The sequence below is a fragment of the Eutrigla gurnardus genome (assembly GCF_963514095.1).
Source record: "Eutrigla gurnardus genome assembly, chromosome: 3".
Taxonomy (NCBI): Eukaryota; Metazoa; Chordata; class Actinopteri; order Perciformes; family Triglidae; genus Eutrigla; species Eutrigla gurnardus.
In genome coordinates, this window is record NC_139917.1 from 28,785,801 (window position 1) to 28,805,162 (window position 19,362).

Below are 19,362 nucleotides of genomic sequence, written 5' to 3' on the forward strand. Positions count from 1 at the left end.
CGAGAATATTTTTATTTTGTCAAAATTCCAGTTTCACATTTGAATTAATCAAGTATTTATTTCCTTTTGTATTTGGTCCCTGACAATGCAAACCCCTATCGAGGTGAAACTGTTAGTCGATTTATTGATTGATTTGTTCTCTTGTTCCTGCTTCTATAGCATTTTGAATGGTTACTGAATGTAGAATTTGCATTAATTATGTTTTTATATGACTTGTATTCGTTAAAGTTTGGTTCATATCTGGTGTTTTGGACTTCAAGCGTTGACGTCTGGGTCATGATCATGACGCCAGGAAATTGCAGTTTGGAAAACAGGCGTACCTGACTAACGGAGGGATATAACACAATAATTGCAAACTTCCAGTGGTGGATCCCCCACCTCCTCTCTTGTGAGACTGATCTGTACAAAAGGAGTAAACACCATATTTCGTTGAGTCTATTTCTACATTTGAATCACATTTTGAGTTCCTGCTCACCTGTACATTAGCCTCTTTGGGCCACGAGAATTTTTCTTTTTCTTATGTGCTTATAAACATCTTTGAGTCGAGAATGGCACTTGAGTTTTAGGGGAAATACGGAAATATGAATAGTTTCATATGAGCTCACAAATAATGCACGTGTTTGTTTTATCTGTTTAAACGTTATTCAACAATATACAGTACAAAGTGGCGTTTCATGTTTTGGTCAAGTAGACATCAGAGACCTGTCTTGTGTACAAAATGTAAAATAATAACAACACATTTGACTTATTGGGGTTTTCAGGGAGGTTGTGCTACAAAAAGCCCTTGTATTTAACCATATTTACAGCTACAGACACCAAGCAGAAGTAACACATAATATTCAGCACTAACATTTCTCATAATTGGAAATGTCATAAGGTATCAAGCTGATGAAACAGTGGTAAGTATGTTTTTTGAGCTGTTAAAGAGGGCCTGGGGGTGTCCAAAGCCCCCTGACAAGAACATTAGCATTAATAGCTCAAGCATGAAAAACACTTCTCATTGTACCAAAACGAGACGAGCTTGTCTCGACTGCAACTCAGCTACAAAAGTACACCGCTGCTCCGTGGTTCACGCCCGGAGCGATTATGTCTGCAATTTAACTAACCAACATTAAATGTTTTATTGTGCCTTTGTTCTCATCAGCAGTTACATGCTCGGGCTCTTTGGTCTCTGGAAAGAACCCCCAGGACACACATGGATTATACATAAAAGCCCTGCAGCGAATATACGCAGAACTAACATGAATATTTCAATCATCAGCACTTAGGGGCAACACGCTTGTCAGGAGATGAAGGGCCACAGTGGAGCCGACATGACAATGGAGCAGCGGGGAAACGCCTTCAGGGTATCCATGGTCACTGACTCAGGTAGCGCTCCGTTTGCATGTCTCGGAAATATGATAATAACAATAATCAATATAATAATATGTTTTGTTTTTATCACAGAACAGCAGATAAAAGCAATGAAACCCAAATAAAAAATGTGTTTGTCCGACAAAACCCACAATCAAAGATAAAAATGAGTACAGCCCCCCAAATAAATATGATTTTTAGGAGTAACTGGAATGAAGTCTGTGAATATGCTGGCAAGACACTCATCTGGCAGCAAATATTATATTTATCTAGTCCTTTTTATGCTGTTGATGAAAAGAGAATTTCATTTCTTTTGGACTTTTGGAAAAAAAGGCACAGAAAGAACATAAAGACGTGCTTTTTGGGGGAGATAGAAATACATCTCTTATGCAAACAAAAAGCATTATTTGCCAAAGTGTGCATTACAACCCAGAACTTCACTTTTTCTTTGCTTTCAAGTTCAACCCAAATATTGAGAGTATAAAATAATTATCTGGTCTCCATCTGGACATCTGTTGTAAGGGTGTTGGAATAGTTTTGCTCGTGGTGTTTAGAGATTAGTCGGAGGATGCAGGGTGCATCTTCTTACCTGACTGGAGTAGACGGTAAACAGCAGCACCACCCAAAAGGCTTCAGGTGGACCCATCCCGACGCTTTTCCTCTCCTTCAGGTCTCCCAAGTCTTGACCCAGGTCACGGCAGATATAAAATGCTGTCACCCCCCCGCACAGCACTAAGGACACTCCGGCGTCTAACTTCTGGTGCCACTGGGAAGCGTATGGTTGAATGGCGGCCTGACTGAGTCCCCCTCTGGCTGTGGAAGAGGATCACGGTCCTGGTGAAGGCTGCAGGCACAAGGAGGCACCAACTGTCATAGCGAAGGTTAAAGAGGGGTTGTAGGGAAGGAGGAGTTGGAGAAAAGGATGATTATCTGCTACGTCAACGCAGTCAGTCGATACAGTCAGTTTATTACTGGGTGTGTGGGTGCACTTGTGACAGATTAAATGCCAGACAGTTTTGGCCTCATGAAGTCATGCTTGACAACACAATGTAGAAATAATCTGTTTTACACATTCATAAATGCCTGAAACGATTAGTTCGTGAATTGACAGAATCATTTTTCGTCTGTCGCTCAATTGGGAGGATTTGCTGCTTTTTCTGGGTCTGATGTGATTAAAGAAAAATAATAATCCAATATTTATGTGACAGGTAATTTGATTAGGAAAATGTAAATGATGATTTTAAATTTCCCCACCATGAGACTAATTATGATTTATCTTATGCATCTTTTCCTCCCAATTTTGTGACAAAATAATCGCCAGGTTGACTGACAATAAAAACATATTTTAACAGTTATTTTCATAATAGTGCTGATGCAATAGCTCAGTTTCAGTACAATCAACGAAGAATAGATTTGATATAATCCCTTTTTGGGATTATAAAAAAATTCCCTACAAAACCCAATTTTGTATTTTTCCCCCCCAATGTTTAATGTTTTTTTGTTTTTTTTTAAACACAGGCAGCCGTACAATAAGTTGCAAAATGATGATTTAGCTAAATCAGAACGGGATAAAAGAACTACCTGCACATATTTGATAGTTTACGATATTTACATACGTTTGCCTTGTCATGACATTAAAGAAAAAACGGAAGAAAATGACAATATCAATATTCTAGTGAACCGTGGTTGCATGCTAACTGTGCTAACCGCTAATGGTAGCATCGCACGTAACCGTTAGCTAGTTGGCTAGCTAGCATCGCACATTTAGCATTAACATGTTAGCATGAAAGCCATCTGGTTTAAGTTGGAGAATCACGAAATTAATATTATTTTAACTTCCGAGGAAGCATAAATATAGCTTTGTCATCCATTAGGAGTCGACATTTTTAAATTCCTGACCGATGTTTGGACCGGAAGCAGTACCGACGGCGACGACATTGCTATGGTTAGCCACACTGCTAACGTAACGTTAGCTGCAGGTTAGCGGTTTAAAACAAAAAGAAAACATAGAAATTCTTCCGTTTACCTTTCTCCTTCTTTCACGTCGTCTACGCACAAGCTGAAAAGGCATACAAAATTAAATAGTATCGGACCTTTCCCCTGGAAAACGGGGTTTTGTTTAAAGCTCAACGACCATAAAATATACATATTCCCATGATAGCCCCACTGTGGCATAATTAACGATGGCATTCCTGACTCCCATGCAACGCCAGACCATCTATAATTAACTGCTTCAATAATTAGTGGCTAAACATTTATCTGCTTCCTCTCATAAAAGTTTCAGCGACTGTTGGAGCAGAAAAAAGTGAATTATGGAAGAGAATGGTGTATCCTCAAGCTGTGGTAAACATTGAATACAGACTACACATCTGCTGGTTTACCACAGCTGGAGGAACCCGGAATAAAGTATTATGTGTGATTTAATATCAATAACCAGATGAAAAGGATGCTGAAATAACTCCATAATGATGGTGATCAGTAAAAAGTGTGAGGTCATGCTTTGTTGGATCTGTTGGAAATAAGGTCATCTAGACATAAATACAGCAGAGACTTGTATGTGTGTGTGTGAGTGTATATATATATATATATATATATATATATATATATATATATATATATATATATATATATATATATTGTATTCGATGTTCCCCACAGTTCTTCCCACACACACACCTCTTTAATACAATTTCAGTGAGTGGAAAATATTGAGAAAGTTGTCTCCCTGCCAGAAATGTAGGAAATATCTTTGACTCATATTTGACGTCTGCAAAGAAAGTACAAGAGGTCTGTGGGCGTCTGACCGAAAGACAGTTATTCATGCCTCGATTTCAATTTAAACTCCCCTTGTTCTGCACTTACAAAGAGCACTTTGGAAAATGCCGTTGCCAGGGCTTTTAACTTGAACTCGGTTACAGCGCTCATTTTAATCATCCCCTCCACCGGCGTCCAGTTTTAGGAGAAGGAGAATTTAAGCCTCCACTGATCGAGGCATTAAATTAATTGGCCCCAATGTATTTTTTGACCTTTCAGGATAAGGGTGCTTAAGCGGCCATTTGGCGCGTTGTCACATCAATCTATGTCGGCTAAGACATCATCATTTTGTATTATTCATCCGGAGAGGACCATATACCAAATGTCATGGCATCTTCATTTCTTGCTTAAAACCACACGTTTTGTGGTGCGTGGAATTAGTGATCAATCCTCTCTGCACCATGAACTTGTGTAATAAAGTTAAATGACGCTCCACGCAACAGTTTTTTTAAAGTAAAATGCAAAAACGTGTTCACGCTTCATCTCGAGTCTCATGCGAATCCTTCCCATAGTTGTTGAAGTATTTCTGTCGAGTGTCGGACTGACTGATATTGCGATCCCTAAAAAAAAGAAATTAAAAACAATCATTTGGATTGTTTTGAAGTGTGGTTGTAAGAGGTACTCATCCATAGTTGTAGATAATACAGTTTGCAGAAACAGACACGAGTACCAGCAAAGCAGTATGCAGCTGCTGCCGGGCCAACAGCAAAGCGTGTTTCAGCATTCACCGACTAGACTGCCTCATACAGCACATATATTCATATTCAAACTACTAATTGGCATGTTTTATGCTGCATGCCGTCATCAAGCACTCGGCCAGAGAAGTACAGCAAGACTTAACAGGAGCAAATGGTGAATCTCAAACCTTTTCTCTGCTGCTCAACAAGCATTGAATAAAACTAAACTCTGGTCACATTAACTTAAAATGTACAAAATGTACTTTTATTAAAATATACTCAGTCACTTTCCCCCAAACAACTATACATAGAAAGACCTCGAGGCAAATCATACACCACAGTTTGGTTTGTTATGATGAAAAAATATAAAACAAGGCTTCACAATATAAAAACAACTACAATAAAAAATGCATTGCCCCAGTTCCCTTTTACAAAGAAATATACTACATGATAGCACCGTGATGAATTACACTCCAATATACACATCACATGTCATTATAACAACAAAACGACGACAACAAAACAAAAACAACACAGCAAATTGAGGTTTGACGATGTGACAGAACAGCACGGTGGGTGGGTGGCTGACATATAGTATTGTTTTGAATGTTTTCAGAGCGTACTCTTTGAATACTGTGAGATTATGTGTTGAGTGCATCTATCAGTACATGGATGAAACAGCGAGAGCACCGATCACTCCTCCGGAGGGAGTGATGAAGGCTTAGTGCCTAACTGAGGTCAATTAAGTGAGTGAATGAATGTCTGTATAACAGAATTAACATTTGGAAGAAGCAACACTGTTGTAGGTAAATCAACTCATAAATATGCGGCACCAGGTTAAGTCTTGAATGTGTTTTTTTTTTTCTCTTTCTCCCTGCATGTGAAAAGTGTCCATGGCTCTATTAAATTACTCGTTGTAATCTCCGTATCGGTTAACCGTTGTAGCAGACCGGACCGACTTGGAAACCGAATTTCTGGTTCCCGTTCCCAAAATCAGGCACGGCCACGTCGATGATGGGGAGCGTGTTGGAAAGCGGAGCGTCGAATTCCAACACCGTCCTCTCTTGCCCCGAGCGCGTCTACGTCACAGAGGAGACACACGAGCGAAAAAAACATCAAGATTTTGACATTTAGGGCATTTAGGAGACGCTTTTGTCCAAAGCGACTTACAATAAGTACATTCGTGGAAAGAAAGAAACCACAACATATCATTGCCGATAAAGTAAGAGCTAAAAAACAGAAACAAGTGTTAAAGTAGTAGCTGTTCAGCAAGGATAGCTTAAGAACAACAGTGCTATGATCAAAGTGCTATAGGTGAGTACTTTTTGTTTTTTGGGGGGTTGTTAGCGGGTCATGCTATGCAGAGTCGAGGTGTGTTCACACTTTGAGAATGTCCGACGCGTTTCTCACCTGACACCCGTCGTACAGCGCGCTGATGTAATGCGTGTTCTCGTGTGCTAGCTCCTCCCCGTTGGCGCCCCTGAAGCGCAGTGCGTGCTCGTGGCTGTAGGTGGCGGCGTGCAGCCAGGCGGCCGAGTTGAGGCAGTGGTAGGTGAAGGTCTGCTTGGCTGTGGCGCTCAGCAGCTGCAGGAAGGTCAGCTGGACCACGTGGATCGGAGCGTCGTCCGCCCCGGAGTAGGAAATCTGGGGGAGGAAACATAAGACGTGTGTTTTTCCTCGTTCGATGGAAGGTTCCAGGACAGAGGATGTCATTTGGTGTGAATTTCTAATTTGGTGATTAAAGCTATGGTCTACATTTTGAACATCAGTTGATCCTCTGAGACAGATTTGAAAAAAGCATCCCGACCCCCCCCAACCAAACTCCTCCCCTCAGTGTTCCACGATTGGACGAGGCGGGATGACCAGAAGCAGGGGAGACGAGGGGATTGGATGGAGGGTACGAGCCTTCCAGAGCAATGGCTCCCATTGGTCAATTTTTATGCAGGCCTACCGCTGATAGACTGAATGGATTTTTTTATTCCGAATCGTAGACCATAGCTTTAATAAATATAATTGAATTGAATAACTGAACTCATCAAGCTAGAATGACGGAGGTACAGTATATACTGCATGTGGGTACAAAATTGATGACATCATGGATGGCTTTGGGGCCTGGTGGTTGGTGACGCTGACCCTGAATTTGACCCAAAGGTGACGCTTCATGAATTTATCAGGTAATCACCAAAGTTATGACTATTTATTCTGAGGGGGAACATGAATGCTTGAACCATATTTCATGAGTTGATTTACCTACGAAAAGAAAGAAAGTGAGATTGTTTCTGAAGACAGCAGCAGCGGGCGACATCATGTTTACAACATTTTTAAAGCTTATCCCAGAACGGACCGGCACCATACTTCCTCATCGACCCGTCGCCCCCGGAGCCGTCTTCACACAGAAAACCCCCCGGGACTCTTTTGTTTTCTCCTCCGACTACAACACCTTCTTCCTCTTTTCTTCTTTTATTACAGCGTCCGAGAATCCTCCCCGGCTAACACATCCACTTCAGTTTGTCTCTTATCATTCCAGTCAGCTTGTTATTGAATCACGTCTGGTCTGCTCGTCGCTGATATCATCTGATTGCTGCCACAAACGTCCAACTTCAATCTGCTGGTTTTTCTCTTAATAACGAATAACAACGTCTGCCATATGATAAATTCTGCTTTGAATAATAAAATGATAAAACAAAGGAGTGTCTTTCTCTAGCTGACAAAGGCTGCTAATCAGTATGTGTGCCTCACATTTGAAGCAGTGATTAAGACTATTTCACATTTAAAGACATACATTCCTATCATGCAAAAAACATCACACCGTACCTGCTTTCCTTTCCTGAATTTACTGTACCAGGTGCCGGGCTTCTCGCCCTTCCAGGCTGCTAACTTCACCTGATGGGAAACAAACAAAAGACATGAAGTCCATTAAATGAACGCACAGACGACGTGCGAGTGTGTTATCTGCATGTCAACTCACCGACTGGAACTTCTTGTCGGGGCTCAGACACGTCTCTCCCTGAGCAGTGAAGTTACAAAACACCTTGAAGGAGTCTCTATGGCAACCCTGGTTGGGATCAATCCAGTACTCACCTGGAGGAAGAGGGAGGAGGTACACTGTCAACATCGACATCATGTCAAACATACGACAGCAAGTTAAAAAAGCAGATAAAATGTCCTTAACACAATAATGTGTTGTTCCCTAATGTCCCTAATTAACCATCGATTTTGTTACTGCTATTATAAACAGGATCTATATAATAATGATTGCAAATGTCTTGTCTTTTATAGCGTCAAACAAATGTTATGCATGAATTAATCTGACACATAATGTGCATTTTAACAGGAATAAACAGAGGATTGTGTATGAAAACGAAATATTAGTGTATAGTGTGTATAATCTTTGAATGTAGATTATGCTTCTCTTCCTATCTTTTTTTTAATTTATTAATTAATTAATTTGTTTGTGTGCGTTTCTCTTGAATGTTTTCCCTGTTGTCATTGTATTAATGTTGTTCGGGAGGCCCTCGGAAACGAGATGGCACGCTACTTCCTAATAAAGAAAATCAAGAACAATGAGCCAACCAGCTGTGACAAACGAAAGGCCAGACACGCAGACGTATAGCATACCGTTGGGGAGCTCCGGGTGGAGGAGCCACAGCTCCTTGCAGGTGCGGGCGGGGCTGTGGTACGTCCCTTGTGGGTTACGCAGACCGTCCACCTCCACTTTCATGGAGGACAGAGACGCAAACACTTCCTCCATGCCTTGGCCCTCCTTCTCCTTCATCCAACCGTGCTGAGCCGCCTGGTCCCCCTGCATCCATTCCTCCTCTCCTCTTCCATCTGTGGCCTCCTCCTCCTCCTCCTCCTCCTCCTCCCCCAGTGCAGCACCATCCACCGTGTTGTGGGTTCTCCTTCTCCGTCCTCGCTCCGGCAGAGGGAACGCGCCAGCTGCTGACTTCCCCTGAGGAGAGGAGAGAGGTGAAGAGTTCAGGAAGCAGATTTGTGTTCTTCTTCGTTAGTTGTAATTCATGATGAATTGTTTGATTTCTGTCTGTTGAACTCACTGGTGGTCCTGGAGGTCCTGCAGGCCCTGTGTCTCCTCTGGGACCGATTGGACCCTAAATACAGAGCAAAGGGGTTCATTCAGGCTGGCAGAGAGCTACGAAGCTCCAATAACATCCAATATAACAGGGAGAATCACAGTTACCAGGTTTCCTTTAGATCCCTTTGTACCAATAGCACCCTGTGAGAGAAAAATAAGACAACACATTATCCTGATGCTGTACAGTTTGATGATGTATCATTTTTTTGCATGTGCTATGTCATGATTATGTGGTATACTCACAGAAAGACCCGTGGGGCCAAGTGGACCGGTGGGGCCTGCTGGACCAACTGGACCCTGATATCAAACACGTAAAAAACACACAAACTGTCAGATAAAGAGAACACATTACAAATTACATATATATATATATATATAATTATTATTATTATTATTTTTAATTTTTTATATATATCATTTTTGTTTTTACAAATTATATATATATATATATATTATCCAGGTTTATGTGTGCATATTATATATATTATATATTTGTGTATATTTTCAGCACCTCGTCTCCTTTTGGACCCCCTAGACCCTGGTTTCCTGGCAGGCCTCTGTCGCCCTTCTCTCCGATGTCCCCCGGCGGCCCGATCAGACCTATTAGACCACCGTGACCCTGCACAGACGACACAAACCAGGTCAAGGGTCAAAGCCAGACTCAGACACAGGGTGTTTATGTGTGTATGGCGTCCGCACGCACCTTGTCTCCCCTCTTGCCGTGGTCTCCTTTTAGTCCTGGTAATCCTGGTGGACCCTGAGAGGAGAAGTTATGATGAAGTTGAAATGTAGTGCTAATAAAAACAGCTCCTTTTATACCGTCTTTAAACTGCCAACATTTTTTTTTTCATTTTCTCTTCATGTCATGAGCAATAGAACATGTTTTTGCTGAGTCATCTCACCATGGGACCCGGAGGTCCTGTCTGGCCAGGTGGTCCATTTAAACCCTGCTCACCCTGAGAGAAACACACAAAAACACATTATTTAACAGCCATCTTTTTTTTTTACATGATCCACTTCCACTGCTTCTCTCCACTGTTTGACTCACTCCAGGGCCGGGGATCCCTCTTAAACCCTGAGGGCCGGGTTTGCCAGAGTGTCCCTGGGGACCTACGGGCCCCGTCTTCCCTACGGGACCCTCCCAACCGGGAGCACCCTGAAACGGAGACGGAGGGCAGGGTGAACTTCAGCAGCCATGGAGCATTCAGATGTCATTATTCAAGGTTTCGAACACGCACCTTCATTCCTTTCAGGCCAGCCTTCCCTTCCTTCCCGGATTTCCCCAAATGGCCCTGAAGAGCAACAATTTAAACCATTTAAAACTAGTTCACTAGAAAATGAGGATTCTGAGCGGACACAAAAACACACAAACCCTTCGTCCGGGAGGTCCTGATGGTCCAGGTTCTCCTGCCGCTCCTGGCGGCCCCTGAGAAATATAAAGACACTACTAAATGTCCAGTGGTGGCGTTGTGTGATGGCAGCATGGTTCATGTTTGTGAATGTCATGGATGAAGAAGGGGAGCGCTCACAGATTTGCCGGGGTCTCCTGTGTCTCCTTTAGTCCCGGCCAGACCGTCCACACCCTGATGGAGAACAAAGATCAGAAATTACAGACGAAGACGCAATGAAACAGAGACAATGTATTGATTTGATGTTGATTTTTTAAAATCCTATACTATTGTTCCTTACAAAACCTTCACATCATTTTTGTTCTCAAATCAGAAAGACAACATGTTCCAGTCACATCCTTAAAATCTTCCCTCACTCACATTGGGTCCAGCCTCCCCCTGCTGTCCGAGGTCCCCGGTGAGACCTGGAGGACCCTGAGAGAGAGAGAGAGGGAGAGAGACTTAGACTTAGACTTAGATTATGGTGCATCAATGTATATAATATAAGCGGATGTCAAAATGAGCAGGTCTTTTTAATTCAGGTCAATTAACCAAATTGTTCAGTGTACAGTAAACGATGTTAGCTGCTGTTAAAAGTGAATTATAGTGTCCAGTATGTTCTAAGTGTATTACAGGGCTTAGAGCCCAGTGTGTTGTACTGAGGAGGGATTCTCACAGCGTTGCCCTTGGCTCCATCCTCCCCTGTGGGGCCTCTTGCTCCTGGAGGACCAGCTGCTCCCGAAGGACCCGTATCTCCCTTCTCCCCTTGCTCTCCTTTTCCTCCCTAAAGCAGCGAAGCAGCGATGAGCAACAGACGCTTACAGGACGAGCGAGTTTGAAGATGCCTTTGATCCAGCTAACGAACAAAAACTCACTATTCTTCCTGAAACGCCGACGGCTCCGGGGTCCCCGGCCTCGCCGTCCTCCCCCTGAGAGGGAGGGAGTCATGTGTCAGAAATACAGGAAGTTTGTTGGAGGGAAAAGGAATCATCGTTTAATATGCATGCAGAAAAGGTGTGACTTTCTGTTTCCTTACCTTCTCTCCAACAACACCCGGCTGTCCGATCATGCCGAGGCGACCGGTCGGACCCTGAACCAAACACAAGAAATCACAGTGTTTCTCCAGAAGTGCTCGACTAAATGAGGACGCATAAACACTACTGGGAGACTCACCTGTCCGCCAATAGGTCCTTGAGGACCGGAGGGACCTTGTTGACCAGGTGGACCCTAAAAGAAGGGGCATAATAATAATAATAATGATGAGTTTTGAGTAAATGAGGGTAAAATGTGCTTGTGAATGAGGGAGCTCACCATTAGTCCCACATGTCCACTCTCACCCTTCTCTCCTGGCAGGCCGGGCATGCCCTGAGGAAATACAGGATTAGAGGATTAACGTGAGGAGAGCCAGCGTCGCTTTCAAGGATTCCCGACCGCTGCACAAATCTCACCTGTAATCCGATTGGTCCTCTGGAGCCCTTGAAGCCGCGGAGTCCCTCATCTCCTTTTGGACCGTACATGCCCTGCTGGCCCCGCGGACCCCGCAGTCCGTCTACGCCCTGGTACGCAGAGGTGAGAGAGAACTGAGTGTCTTCATGGCCTTTAAATGATTAAAGATCCCGTGAAATGTTCCATTTTACCTCCCTAATGTGATGTAATTGCTGTAAACAGGCTGTTCTTACGGGATAATACAGATCAACGCAAAGTAACATGTGTGATGTTTGGTGGCTGTAAATGGTTATCAAACGTCCTGCAAAATGCTTTATTAAAGTGTGCAAAATGAAAAGAAAAAATGTAATTATTCCTTCCTACTCCACAATGAATGCATTAAATCCAAGATGAAAAGAAATCAAAGCAGAGTTACAGAGTGTGAAAGCACTTGGATTCACAAACCCCTCTTCATGTTTGGTTCGAGGTCCGTTTTCAAGACACTGAACAAAGATAAAACAAAGCAGAGCAGACTCACCGGAAGTCCTGGCTGGCCGACTACACCTTGAGTACCAGTGGGGCCTGGGGGGCCCTGTGGAGAGAGAGAGAGAGAGACATTCAGACATGATCTACTCGTGGAGGAGAGTCCATGTTGAAGTTGTTCTGCAGCTCCAGACTCACCGATTCCCCTTTGTCTCCTTTGCTGCCTTTCTGCCCGGCTTCTCCCTGCTCCCCCTGTGGACACAAGCAGAAACAAAGGTTATAGCTACGATATAGAACACGCCGTCTTTGCCTCCGTGACTCACAGACACGGATAGCTCACCTTATCCCCATCGTCTCCTGGGGGTCCTGAAGGGCCCGTAGCCCCAAGCATCCCTACAGGTCCTTGATCTCCATCCTGGCCTGCGGGTCCGACTGGACCCTTCTCTCCCTGGAACACAAACACATGTATGCTTTCTTCTTAGAGGGAACAGATAATAGAATACATATTAAATACAGTAACATAGAGTTGTATTTACAGGCTCGCCCTTCTCTCCCATTGGTCCAGGTCCTCCGATGGCCCCGTTCCGACCAGGCTGTCCGATGGCACCTGCTGATCCTGGAGGACCCCTCTCACCCGTTGACCCCTGCAGACGTCACATTTCCCATTAATAGACATCACACAACTGTAAAACATATGCTTTCGTTTCACTAACATGAACTAACTCACGATGGCTCCTGATGATCCTGTAGGTCCCGATCCTCCTTTCAGACCAGGGGGTCCCTGGAAAGATCACACATGATTAGAACTATGTAGTTTATGTATTTCATCATGTAAAGTGGAGATATTTGTATGGAGTTTGGTGGTATTTGTGTGTGTTACCATAATGCCAGGGGCTCCTCTGCTTCCCCTGAACCCTTTCAGACCCGGAGGACCATTCTTCCCAAACGTCCCGGGTAAACCTGGATCACCCTGGGACGCACAACGACAACAACAACATCGCACAATCAACACAAACCAGGAGTCTATGAGGCCATGCTGAGTGTGTATGTGTGAGGGACTGCGTGGACCCACCTTTCCACCTTCCTTCCCAGCAGCCCCGGGTAAACCATGCTCTCCAGGTACCCCTGGTGCCCCCGGGTGACCTCGGTCCCCTGTTGGACCGGATTCACCTGATTTGCCCTGGAACACACACACACACACACACACACACACACACACACACACACAGTGATTGGTTCATTACACCAATACAGTCATTAAGCACAATGTGAATATTTATACAGTATATCAAAAATAATGTTTCAGCCCTGACAGGAGGAATATTACATAGCAGAGTCAGGAAGTTGAGCTCACCTGTGGCCCCACAACACCTGAGGGTCCTGGAGGCCCCGTCTTCCCTTGGAATCCCTGCAGTCACAAAGAAAGACGGGTAGAAAACATAGTATGGTGTGTGTGTGTGTGTGTGTGTGTGTGTGTGTGTGTGTGTGTGTGAGAGAGAGAGAGAGTCCTCACTCACCGGCTCTCCTCTTTGACCCGGGTGACCTGGAAGTCCGTCTTTCCCAGCAGGACCCTACACACACACACACACACACACACACACACACACACACACACACACACACACACACACACACACACACACACACACACACACACAGACACGCTAATGTGAGATATGAGTGGGAGGATAAAAATAATTGTATTCGTTAAGCTGTCAAATATTCAAATAGATCAGTTGGAGCTGTCGCCTGTGGGCCGGCGGGGGAGATCCATCAGACTTTGATTTCTTTACATCGACGTCTCAGTCAGACGTTTTTGGGTCAGAAAACGCCAAAAGAAACGGAATGAAATATCGGCACCATGCAGACTGCACCACAACAAGAATACCACCTGCCACGATATATATTAAAACAAATCTGAAATAGTCTTAGAGGTTTGATTTTCCACTTTGAAAGGGTCTCGTTTGAAAAAAAAAAAAAAGTATAAATAAACAACTCAACTGTTTATAGCAGTGGGAAAGAAGACTACCTGCTGTATTTGTCTGAGAAGTTATCTGTAGCTGAACAATCTAAGTCACAACTCACACTGGATCCTTTAGGTCCTGGCTCTCCATTCCTTCCTTGTGGTCCTTGAGGTCCCTAAAAAAAACCCACATAACCACTCATTATAACAGGCGATCAATCGACTGGTAAATCAATTAAAATACGTTTATTAAGAGTGTTTTACTCACCCTCTCTCCAGGAGATCCTGGGGGTCCATCGTGTCCAGAGGCGCCCTTTGAAAATGGGAAGAAGGAAGAAGAAGAACATGGAAGCAGTGATGGATAGAAGCAGCTAATAGTGCAGATGTATTCAGACGAGGAGCATCAGCTGACCTTGTCTCCTGACTTCCCCGTCGGCCCTTTGGCCCCCCGGCCACCTCGTGCACCCTGCCAGGGAGCAAACACGGGTGAGACCATCAACGTGAAACTTGGTGATATTTGGTTGGTTCACTTACATGGTATCATCATAATTAAAGTTAATAGGGCAAACTTGTTGACTAACTATTGCCTATTTACACATCACTGGGCAACATTAGTATTAAATTCAGGTCTTCTTTCCACGTCCAATATTTGCTCTCCTTTTAGCTTTGTTTTGGTCTCCACCAACTCCTGAAGGAAATCTGGCTAGTAGTAGCTTAATGCTCCACGATGCATGAGAGCCGTGAGAGTGAACCAAAACAGTGAGCAAACAAAACAACAAACTAAAAAACACTAACAGAAATTTGCTATCGTGAAGAGAATATCATTTGCTCCATTGTTATTGTAAATGTTTATAGATTATATAAATTATAGCTGCTTTAATGTAGCGTTCACAGTATTTGTAGGTGTTGTGTTTTTAGTTACTTATTCTCCAAGTAGTTCATACCTAATCTAATAATGCTCTACTCTATATAACTACCTACTATTGTGCTGGGTAAGAAAATGACAATACAAAAGTCTTTATTGCTTGAATTACGTGCTTATTAATTTAATGCATAGCTGGGAGAGGAGGAAGGCGTCATCCGACTGGTTTTAAAAGTGTATTCTGGACATTTTCTAAGGAGCTAAACTTGATTTGCTTGCAGTAGAATTATTATTTTTTTACCACAGTGAAGAAAAAGAAAGGTTTGGGACGCAGCACTTACGTTCGGACCCCTCTGGCCTGCGGTTCCTGGTTGTCCCGCGGGACCCTGGGTAACACCAGAAAAAGACGGGACATTAATGGCATTTCCTGATACAATGAATGTGTTCATGATTTGAAACCCTCCACTCACTTTTTTCCCTTTCTCTCCTGCAGCTCCCAGTGAGCCAGGGAATCCATCAGATCCCTGAAGAGAGAGGAAGGTTCACACATTCACGTTGTTTTAAACCTGCTGTATCTGTAACGTGTTTAGATTAATTCAGTCGTTGATTATTTGTATTTTGTTCACCTTTTGCCCCTGTCGTCCTGGATATCCTGGCAGCCCAGGAACTCCCAGTTTCCCCTGAAAAAGAGACACAGTGTGACTCATCTTGAACAATAGCTTCTAATAAATCTCTGTATATTTTTTTTATAATAATTTGTTTCTGTACCTTCTCTCCAGAGACACCAGAAGAGCCAGCGTCTCCTAGAGGACCCGTCTGTCCTTTGGGCCCCTCAGGTCCATCTTCTCCTCGGCCACCCACAACTCCGTTATCTCCAACGTCCCCTTTCCCTCCCATCTCCCCTTTGGCCCCTGGGAACCCATCCTCCCCCTGCAGGCAGAATGACAGAACATCTAGTTTAACAAACAACATCAAGTCACAGATGGATATGACGATATTTTCAGGCAAAAATAAACATCCTGAATGACTCAGACTGAACCACTTTTCTGTCTCTCTCACCTTTTCGCCTTTGCTTCCCTTTAATCCTCTGATTCCATCTGCTCCCTACATAACAGGAGAGAAAAGCCAAACAGGAAGTCATCAAGGAAAAAATGAAATTATTTTATATAACCGGCGGTTCGTGACATCTTCGTGAGGTGGCAGGCGTATTCAATTGTGAGAATACTTTGCCATGTTGGCAGTGAAAACCTTAATCTGCTTTATTTTTGTGCTAGGAGACAGCAAGGTGATGATGTCTTTGAAAAAAGTTTTCTCAAACTACAAAACAGGACCTTATTTTCACATAGACAACCGAGTGCTCTGCTTATCTGGGGCCGGGTCGCAGCAGGCTTCCAGTAGTTCAGGGGTCCTGCTCCCCAGCATCACTGTCCAGTTCTTCCTGGGGACCCCGAGGTGTTCCCAGACCAGACGAGATATATAGTCTCCCCAGCGTGTTCGGGGTCTACTCCGGGGCCTTGTACTAGCTGGACATGCCCAGAAAAGCCCTAATGGGAGGCGCCCAGGAGGCATCCTGATCATATACCCGAACCACCTCATGTGGCCCCTTTCGAAGTGAAGGAGCAGCGCTCTACTCCGGAGGTCCGAGCTCCTCGCCCTACTCCCAGCGACCTCCGGAGGTCCGAGCTCCTCGCCCTACTCCGAGCGACCTCCGGAGGTCCGAGCTCCTCGCCCTACTCCCAGCGACCTCCGGAGGTCCGAGCTCCTCGCCCTACTCCGAGCGACCTCCGGAGGTCCGAGCTCCTCGCCCTACTCCCAGCGACCTCCGGAGGTCCTCCTCGCCCTACTCCCAGCGACCTCCGGAGGTCCGAGCTCCTCGCCCTACTCCCAGCGACCTCCGGAGGTCCTCCTCGCCCTACTCCCAGCGACCTCCGGAGGTCCGAGCGACCTCCGGAGGTCCGAGCTCCTCGCCCTACTCCGAGGGACCTCCGGAGGGCCGAGCTCCTCGCCCTACTCCCAGCGACCTCCGGAGGTCCGAGCTCCTCGCCCTACTCCGAGCGACCTCCGGAGGTCCGAGCTCCTCGCCCTACTCCCAGCGACCTCCGGAGGTCCTCCTCGCCCTACTCCCAGCGACCTCCGGAGGTCCGAGCTCCTCGCCCTACTCCCGGCGACCTCCGGAGGTACGAGCTCCTCGCCCTACTCCGAGCGACCTCCGGAGGTCCGAGCGACCTCCGGAGGTCCGAGCTCCTCGCCCTACTCCCAGCGACCTCCGGAGGTCCGAGCTCCTCGCCCTACTCCCAGCGACCTCCGGAGGTCCGAGCTCCTCGCCCTACTCCGAGCGACCTCCGGAGGTCCGAGCTCCTCGCCCTACTCCCAGCGACCTCCGGAGGTCCGAGCTCCTCGCCCTACTCCGAGCGACCTCCGGAGGTCCGAGCTCCTCGCCCTACTCCGAGCTACCTCCGGAGGTCCGAGCTCCTCGCCCTACTCCCAGCGACCTCCGGAGGTCCGAGCTTTTTTCTTCTTCTTACCTTTACTCCTCGTTGTCCAGGGTATCCGACCGGGCCCTGCACTCCTGATGGACCCTACACATGAAAACATTAAAGGAGCAGTTCAACATTTCTGGAAACAGCTAGCCTGGTTCATCCAAAGGAAAAAAAACAGCTCCTCTCAAACTCATTAATTCCACAGCAACACAACATGCATACAGCAGACTCACAGGCAGTCCCTTTTCACCCGGAGTCCCTTCTCTTCCGGGGTGACCCTGATGACGAGAGGACATGTTAATATCTGTGTTGGTATGCAGCTGGGATGTGGAGGGTAGGATTAGCGACTGGGGAATGCATTGTGTCAATAAGAGTCCTCAGACGTGCATGTACTCACTGAGGGCCCGTCGTTTCCAGGTAAGCCCTGCATCCCCTTCTTTCCTTGAGGTCCCTACAAAACAAAGATCACACCAATCAATAATGACTCATTCACACGAGTGAAAACTCTTCATGGAAGTGTCTTACCTTCTCTCCCGGCAGCCCCACTAATCCCTGAGGACCAGGAAAACCCTGTAGGAGAGACGGAACCTTCGTGTTTCTGTGTATGCATTCAAGGCAACTGTTATTTTTTGTGAGTATCTGTTTTCTGCCCGTACCACAATGCCAGGGTTGCCTTGCTGTCCGGGTGCTCCGACGTCTCCTAGGACTCCCTGTTACAAACGGGAAGTGATGTCACGGGAATTTCTTATCTACCGTCCCCACCACTACCTTTATGATACTCACTATGTTCCCCTTGGATCCTTGAACGCCGTCGATTCCTCGAATGCCCTGCCAGGAGAGAAAGGAATTAATTAATTCGTATTAACTTCTCTGCACGGTGTTCATTTCCCCGTCTTACTAACTGACCCGGATATACAGGGGCGGATGCCATGCCTCGTATCTGTAATAGAGCCTGAGGCTTGTTGGTTGAGCCTCCCGGGACAACAACTAAATTGTACTGAAAGTAATCAGCCGTCCTGTTGGTTTTGGCTTCACCACTTCCTTGCTCGGGGGCATTTAACGCTTAATTAACCAACACCGAGCACATTTTGCTTCCTCTGTGCGTTATCAGATTCTTGCAAGTGCAAACTCGTGTTTCCTACAAATGCAAATTAGAAGAGAAACTGCTCGGGGCTGTTTGGAGACCTTGTGTTTGGCAGAGAGACAGTCGCTACATCTGATGAGATAAGCGTAACATTACATCATGTTAACAAACAGTAACATCACGATTAGGTATTATCGTCGGGCATCATCTGATAGTGACATCACAGCTGGATTTACGTCGGTGGAGCCTTATTTTCGCTGCATGGATGAGCACAGAGGCCAGACAGCAGGATAATTACTGGTATCGTATGTCTTTTATGTTGTCGAGGGGAGAGATTAGGCTGTGTGTGCAGGTGATTTGTATGAAACAGTGTAAATGTCACACTCACAGGCTGGCCTGAAGGTCCAGCACGTCCTCTAGGGCCATTCAGACCTCTGGAACCCTGAAATACATATCACAGTTACATATAATGAGACAGATCTGTGTGGTAGAATAAGGCTGATGCCACATTAAATAAAGTCTGTTAACACTTACAGCATCACCCGGTTGTCCTCTTGGCCCAGGCGGCCCCTCAGAGCCCTGTAGACATAAACATATTACATATGATGCATACACAAACACACACCAGCGTAAACAAGAGCACCCACAACAACGACCTCTCACCTTTTCTCCCGACTCTCCGGGACGACCTAGAAGGCCCGGCTTCCCCCTGTCCCCCTTCAAAACACACACACGTGAAA

The 19,362-nt window shown here is 45.4% G+C and overlaps 1 protein-coding gene across 2 annotated transcripts in view; it reads right to left on the reverse strand.

Annotated features, from left to right (window-relative positions):
* Positions 1 to 5,082: 5,082 nt before the first annotated feature.
* LOC311008316 (uncharacterized protein) overlaps positions 5,083 to 19,362 on the reverse strand; it is a 34,493-nt gene continuing 20,213 nt past the window's right edge. For both annotated transcript variants that reach the window (XM_084001868.1, XM_084001867.1), the window contains exons 19-66: positions 19,286 to 19,339; positions 19,157 to 19,201; positions 19,011 to 19,064; positions 18,322 to 18,366; positions 18,195 to 18,248; positions 18,064 to 18,108; positions 17,936 to 17,989; positions 17,772 to 17,816; positions 17,584 to 17,637; positions 16,118 to 16,162; positions 15,827 to 15,988; positions 15,685 to 15,738; positions 15,529 to 15,582; positions 15,400 to 15,444; positions 14,609 to 14,662; positions 14,465 to 14,509; positions 14,319 to 14,372; positions 13,751 to 13,804; positions 13,588 to 13,641; positions 13,306 to 13,413; positions 13,114 to 13,203; positions 12,961 to 13,014; positions 12,770 to 12,877; positions 12,574 to 12,681; positions 12,432 to 12,485; positions 12,289 to 12,342; positions 11,774 to 11,881; positions 11,637 to 11,690; positions 11,499 to 11,552; positions 11,362 to 11,415; positions 11,201 to 11,254; positions 11,002 to 11,109; positions 10,707 to 10,760; positions 10,467 to 10,520; positions 10,310 to 10,363; positions 10,176 to 10,229; positions 9,986 to 10,093; positions 9,840 to 9,893; positions 9,641 to 9,694; positions 9,449 to 9,556; positions 9,181 to 9,234; positions 9,043 to 9,078; positions 8,900 to 8,953; positions 8,463 to 8,796; positions 7,813 to 7,925; positions 7,659 to 7,727; positions 6,255 to 6,488; positions 5,083 to 5,923 (exon numbers count right to left, since the gene is read on the reverse strand). In XM_084001868.1, the coding sequence (XP_083857994.1) occupies positions 5,777 to 5,923; positions 6,255 to 6,488; positions 7,659 to 7,727; positions 7,813 to 7,925; positions 8,463 to 8,796; positions 8,900 to 8,953; positions 9,043 to 9,078; positions 9,181 to 9,234; positions 9,449 to 9,556; positions 9,641 to 9,694; positions 9,840 to 9,893; positions 9,986 to 10,093; positions 10,176 to 10,229; positions 10,310 to 10,363; positions 10,467 to 10,520; positions 10,707 to 10,760; positions 11,002 to 11,109; positions 11,201 to 11,254; positions 11,362 to 11,415; positions 11,499 to 11,552; positions 11,637 to 11,690; positions 11,774 to 11,881; positions 12,289 to 12,342; positions 12,432 to 12,485; positions 12,574 to 12,681; positions 12,770 to 12,877; positions 12,961 to 13,014; positions 13,114 to 13,203; positions 13,306 to 13,413; positions 13,588 to 13,641; positions 13,751 to 13,804; positions 14,319 to 14,372; positions 14,465 to 14,509; positions 14,609 to 14,662; positions 15,400 to 15,444; positions 15,529 to 15,582; positions 15,685 to 15,738; positions 15,827 to 15,988; positions 16,118 to 16,162; positions 17,584 to 17,637; positions 17,772 to 17,816; positions 17,936 to 17,989; positions 18,064 to 18,108; positions 18,195 to 18,248; positions 18,322 to 18,366; positions 19,011 to 19,064; positions 19,157 to 19,201; positions 19,286 to 19,339 (3,660 nt within the window). In that variant the 3' untranslated portion in view covers positions 5,083 to 5,776. The remainder of the gene's footprint in view (positions 5,924 to 6,254; positions 6,489 to 7,658; positions 7,728 to 7,812; positions 7,926 to 8,462; positions 8,797 to 8,899; positions 8,954 to 9,042; positions 9,079 to 9,180; positions 9,235 to 9,448; positions 9,557 to 9,640; positions 9,695 to 9,839; positions 9,894 to 9,985; positions 10,094 to 10,175; positions 10,230 to 10,309; positions 10,364 to 10,466; positions 10,521 to 10,706; positions 10,761 to 11,001; positions 11,110 to 11,200; positions 11,255 to 11,361; positions 11,416 to 11,498; positions 11,553 to 11,636; positions 11,691 to 11,773; positions 11,882 to 12,288; positions 12,343 to 12,431; positions 12,486 to 12,573; positions 12,682 to 12,769; positions 12,878 to 12,960; positions 13,015 to 13,113; positions 13,204 to 13,305; positions 13,414 to 13,587; positions 13,642 to 13,750; positions 13,805 to 14,318; positions 14,373 to 14,464; positions 14,510 to 14,608; positions 14,663 to 15,399; positions 15,445 to 15,528; positions 15,583 to 15,684; positions 15,739 to 15,826; positions 15,989 to 16,117; positions 16,163 to 17,583; positions 17,638 to 17,771; positions 17,817 to 17,935; positions 17,990 to 18,063; positions 18,109 to 18,194; positions 18,249 to 18,321; positions 18,367 to 19,010; positions 19,065 to 19,156; positions 19,202 to 19,285; positions 19,340 to 19,362) is intronic.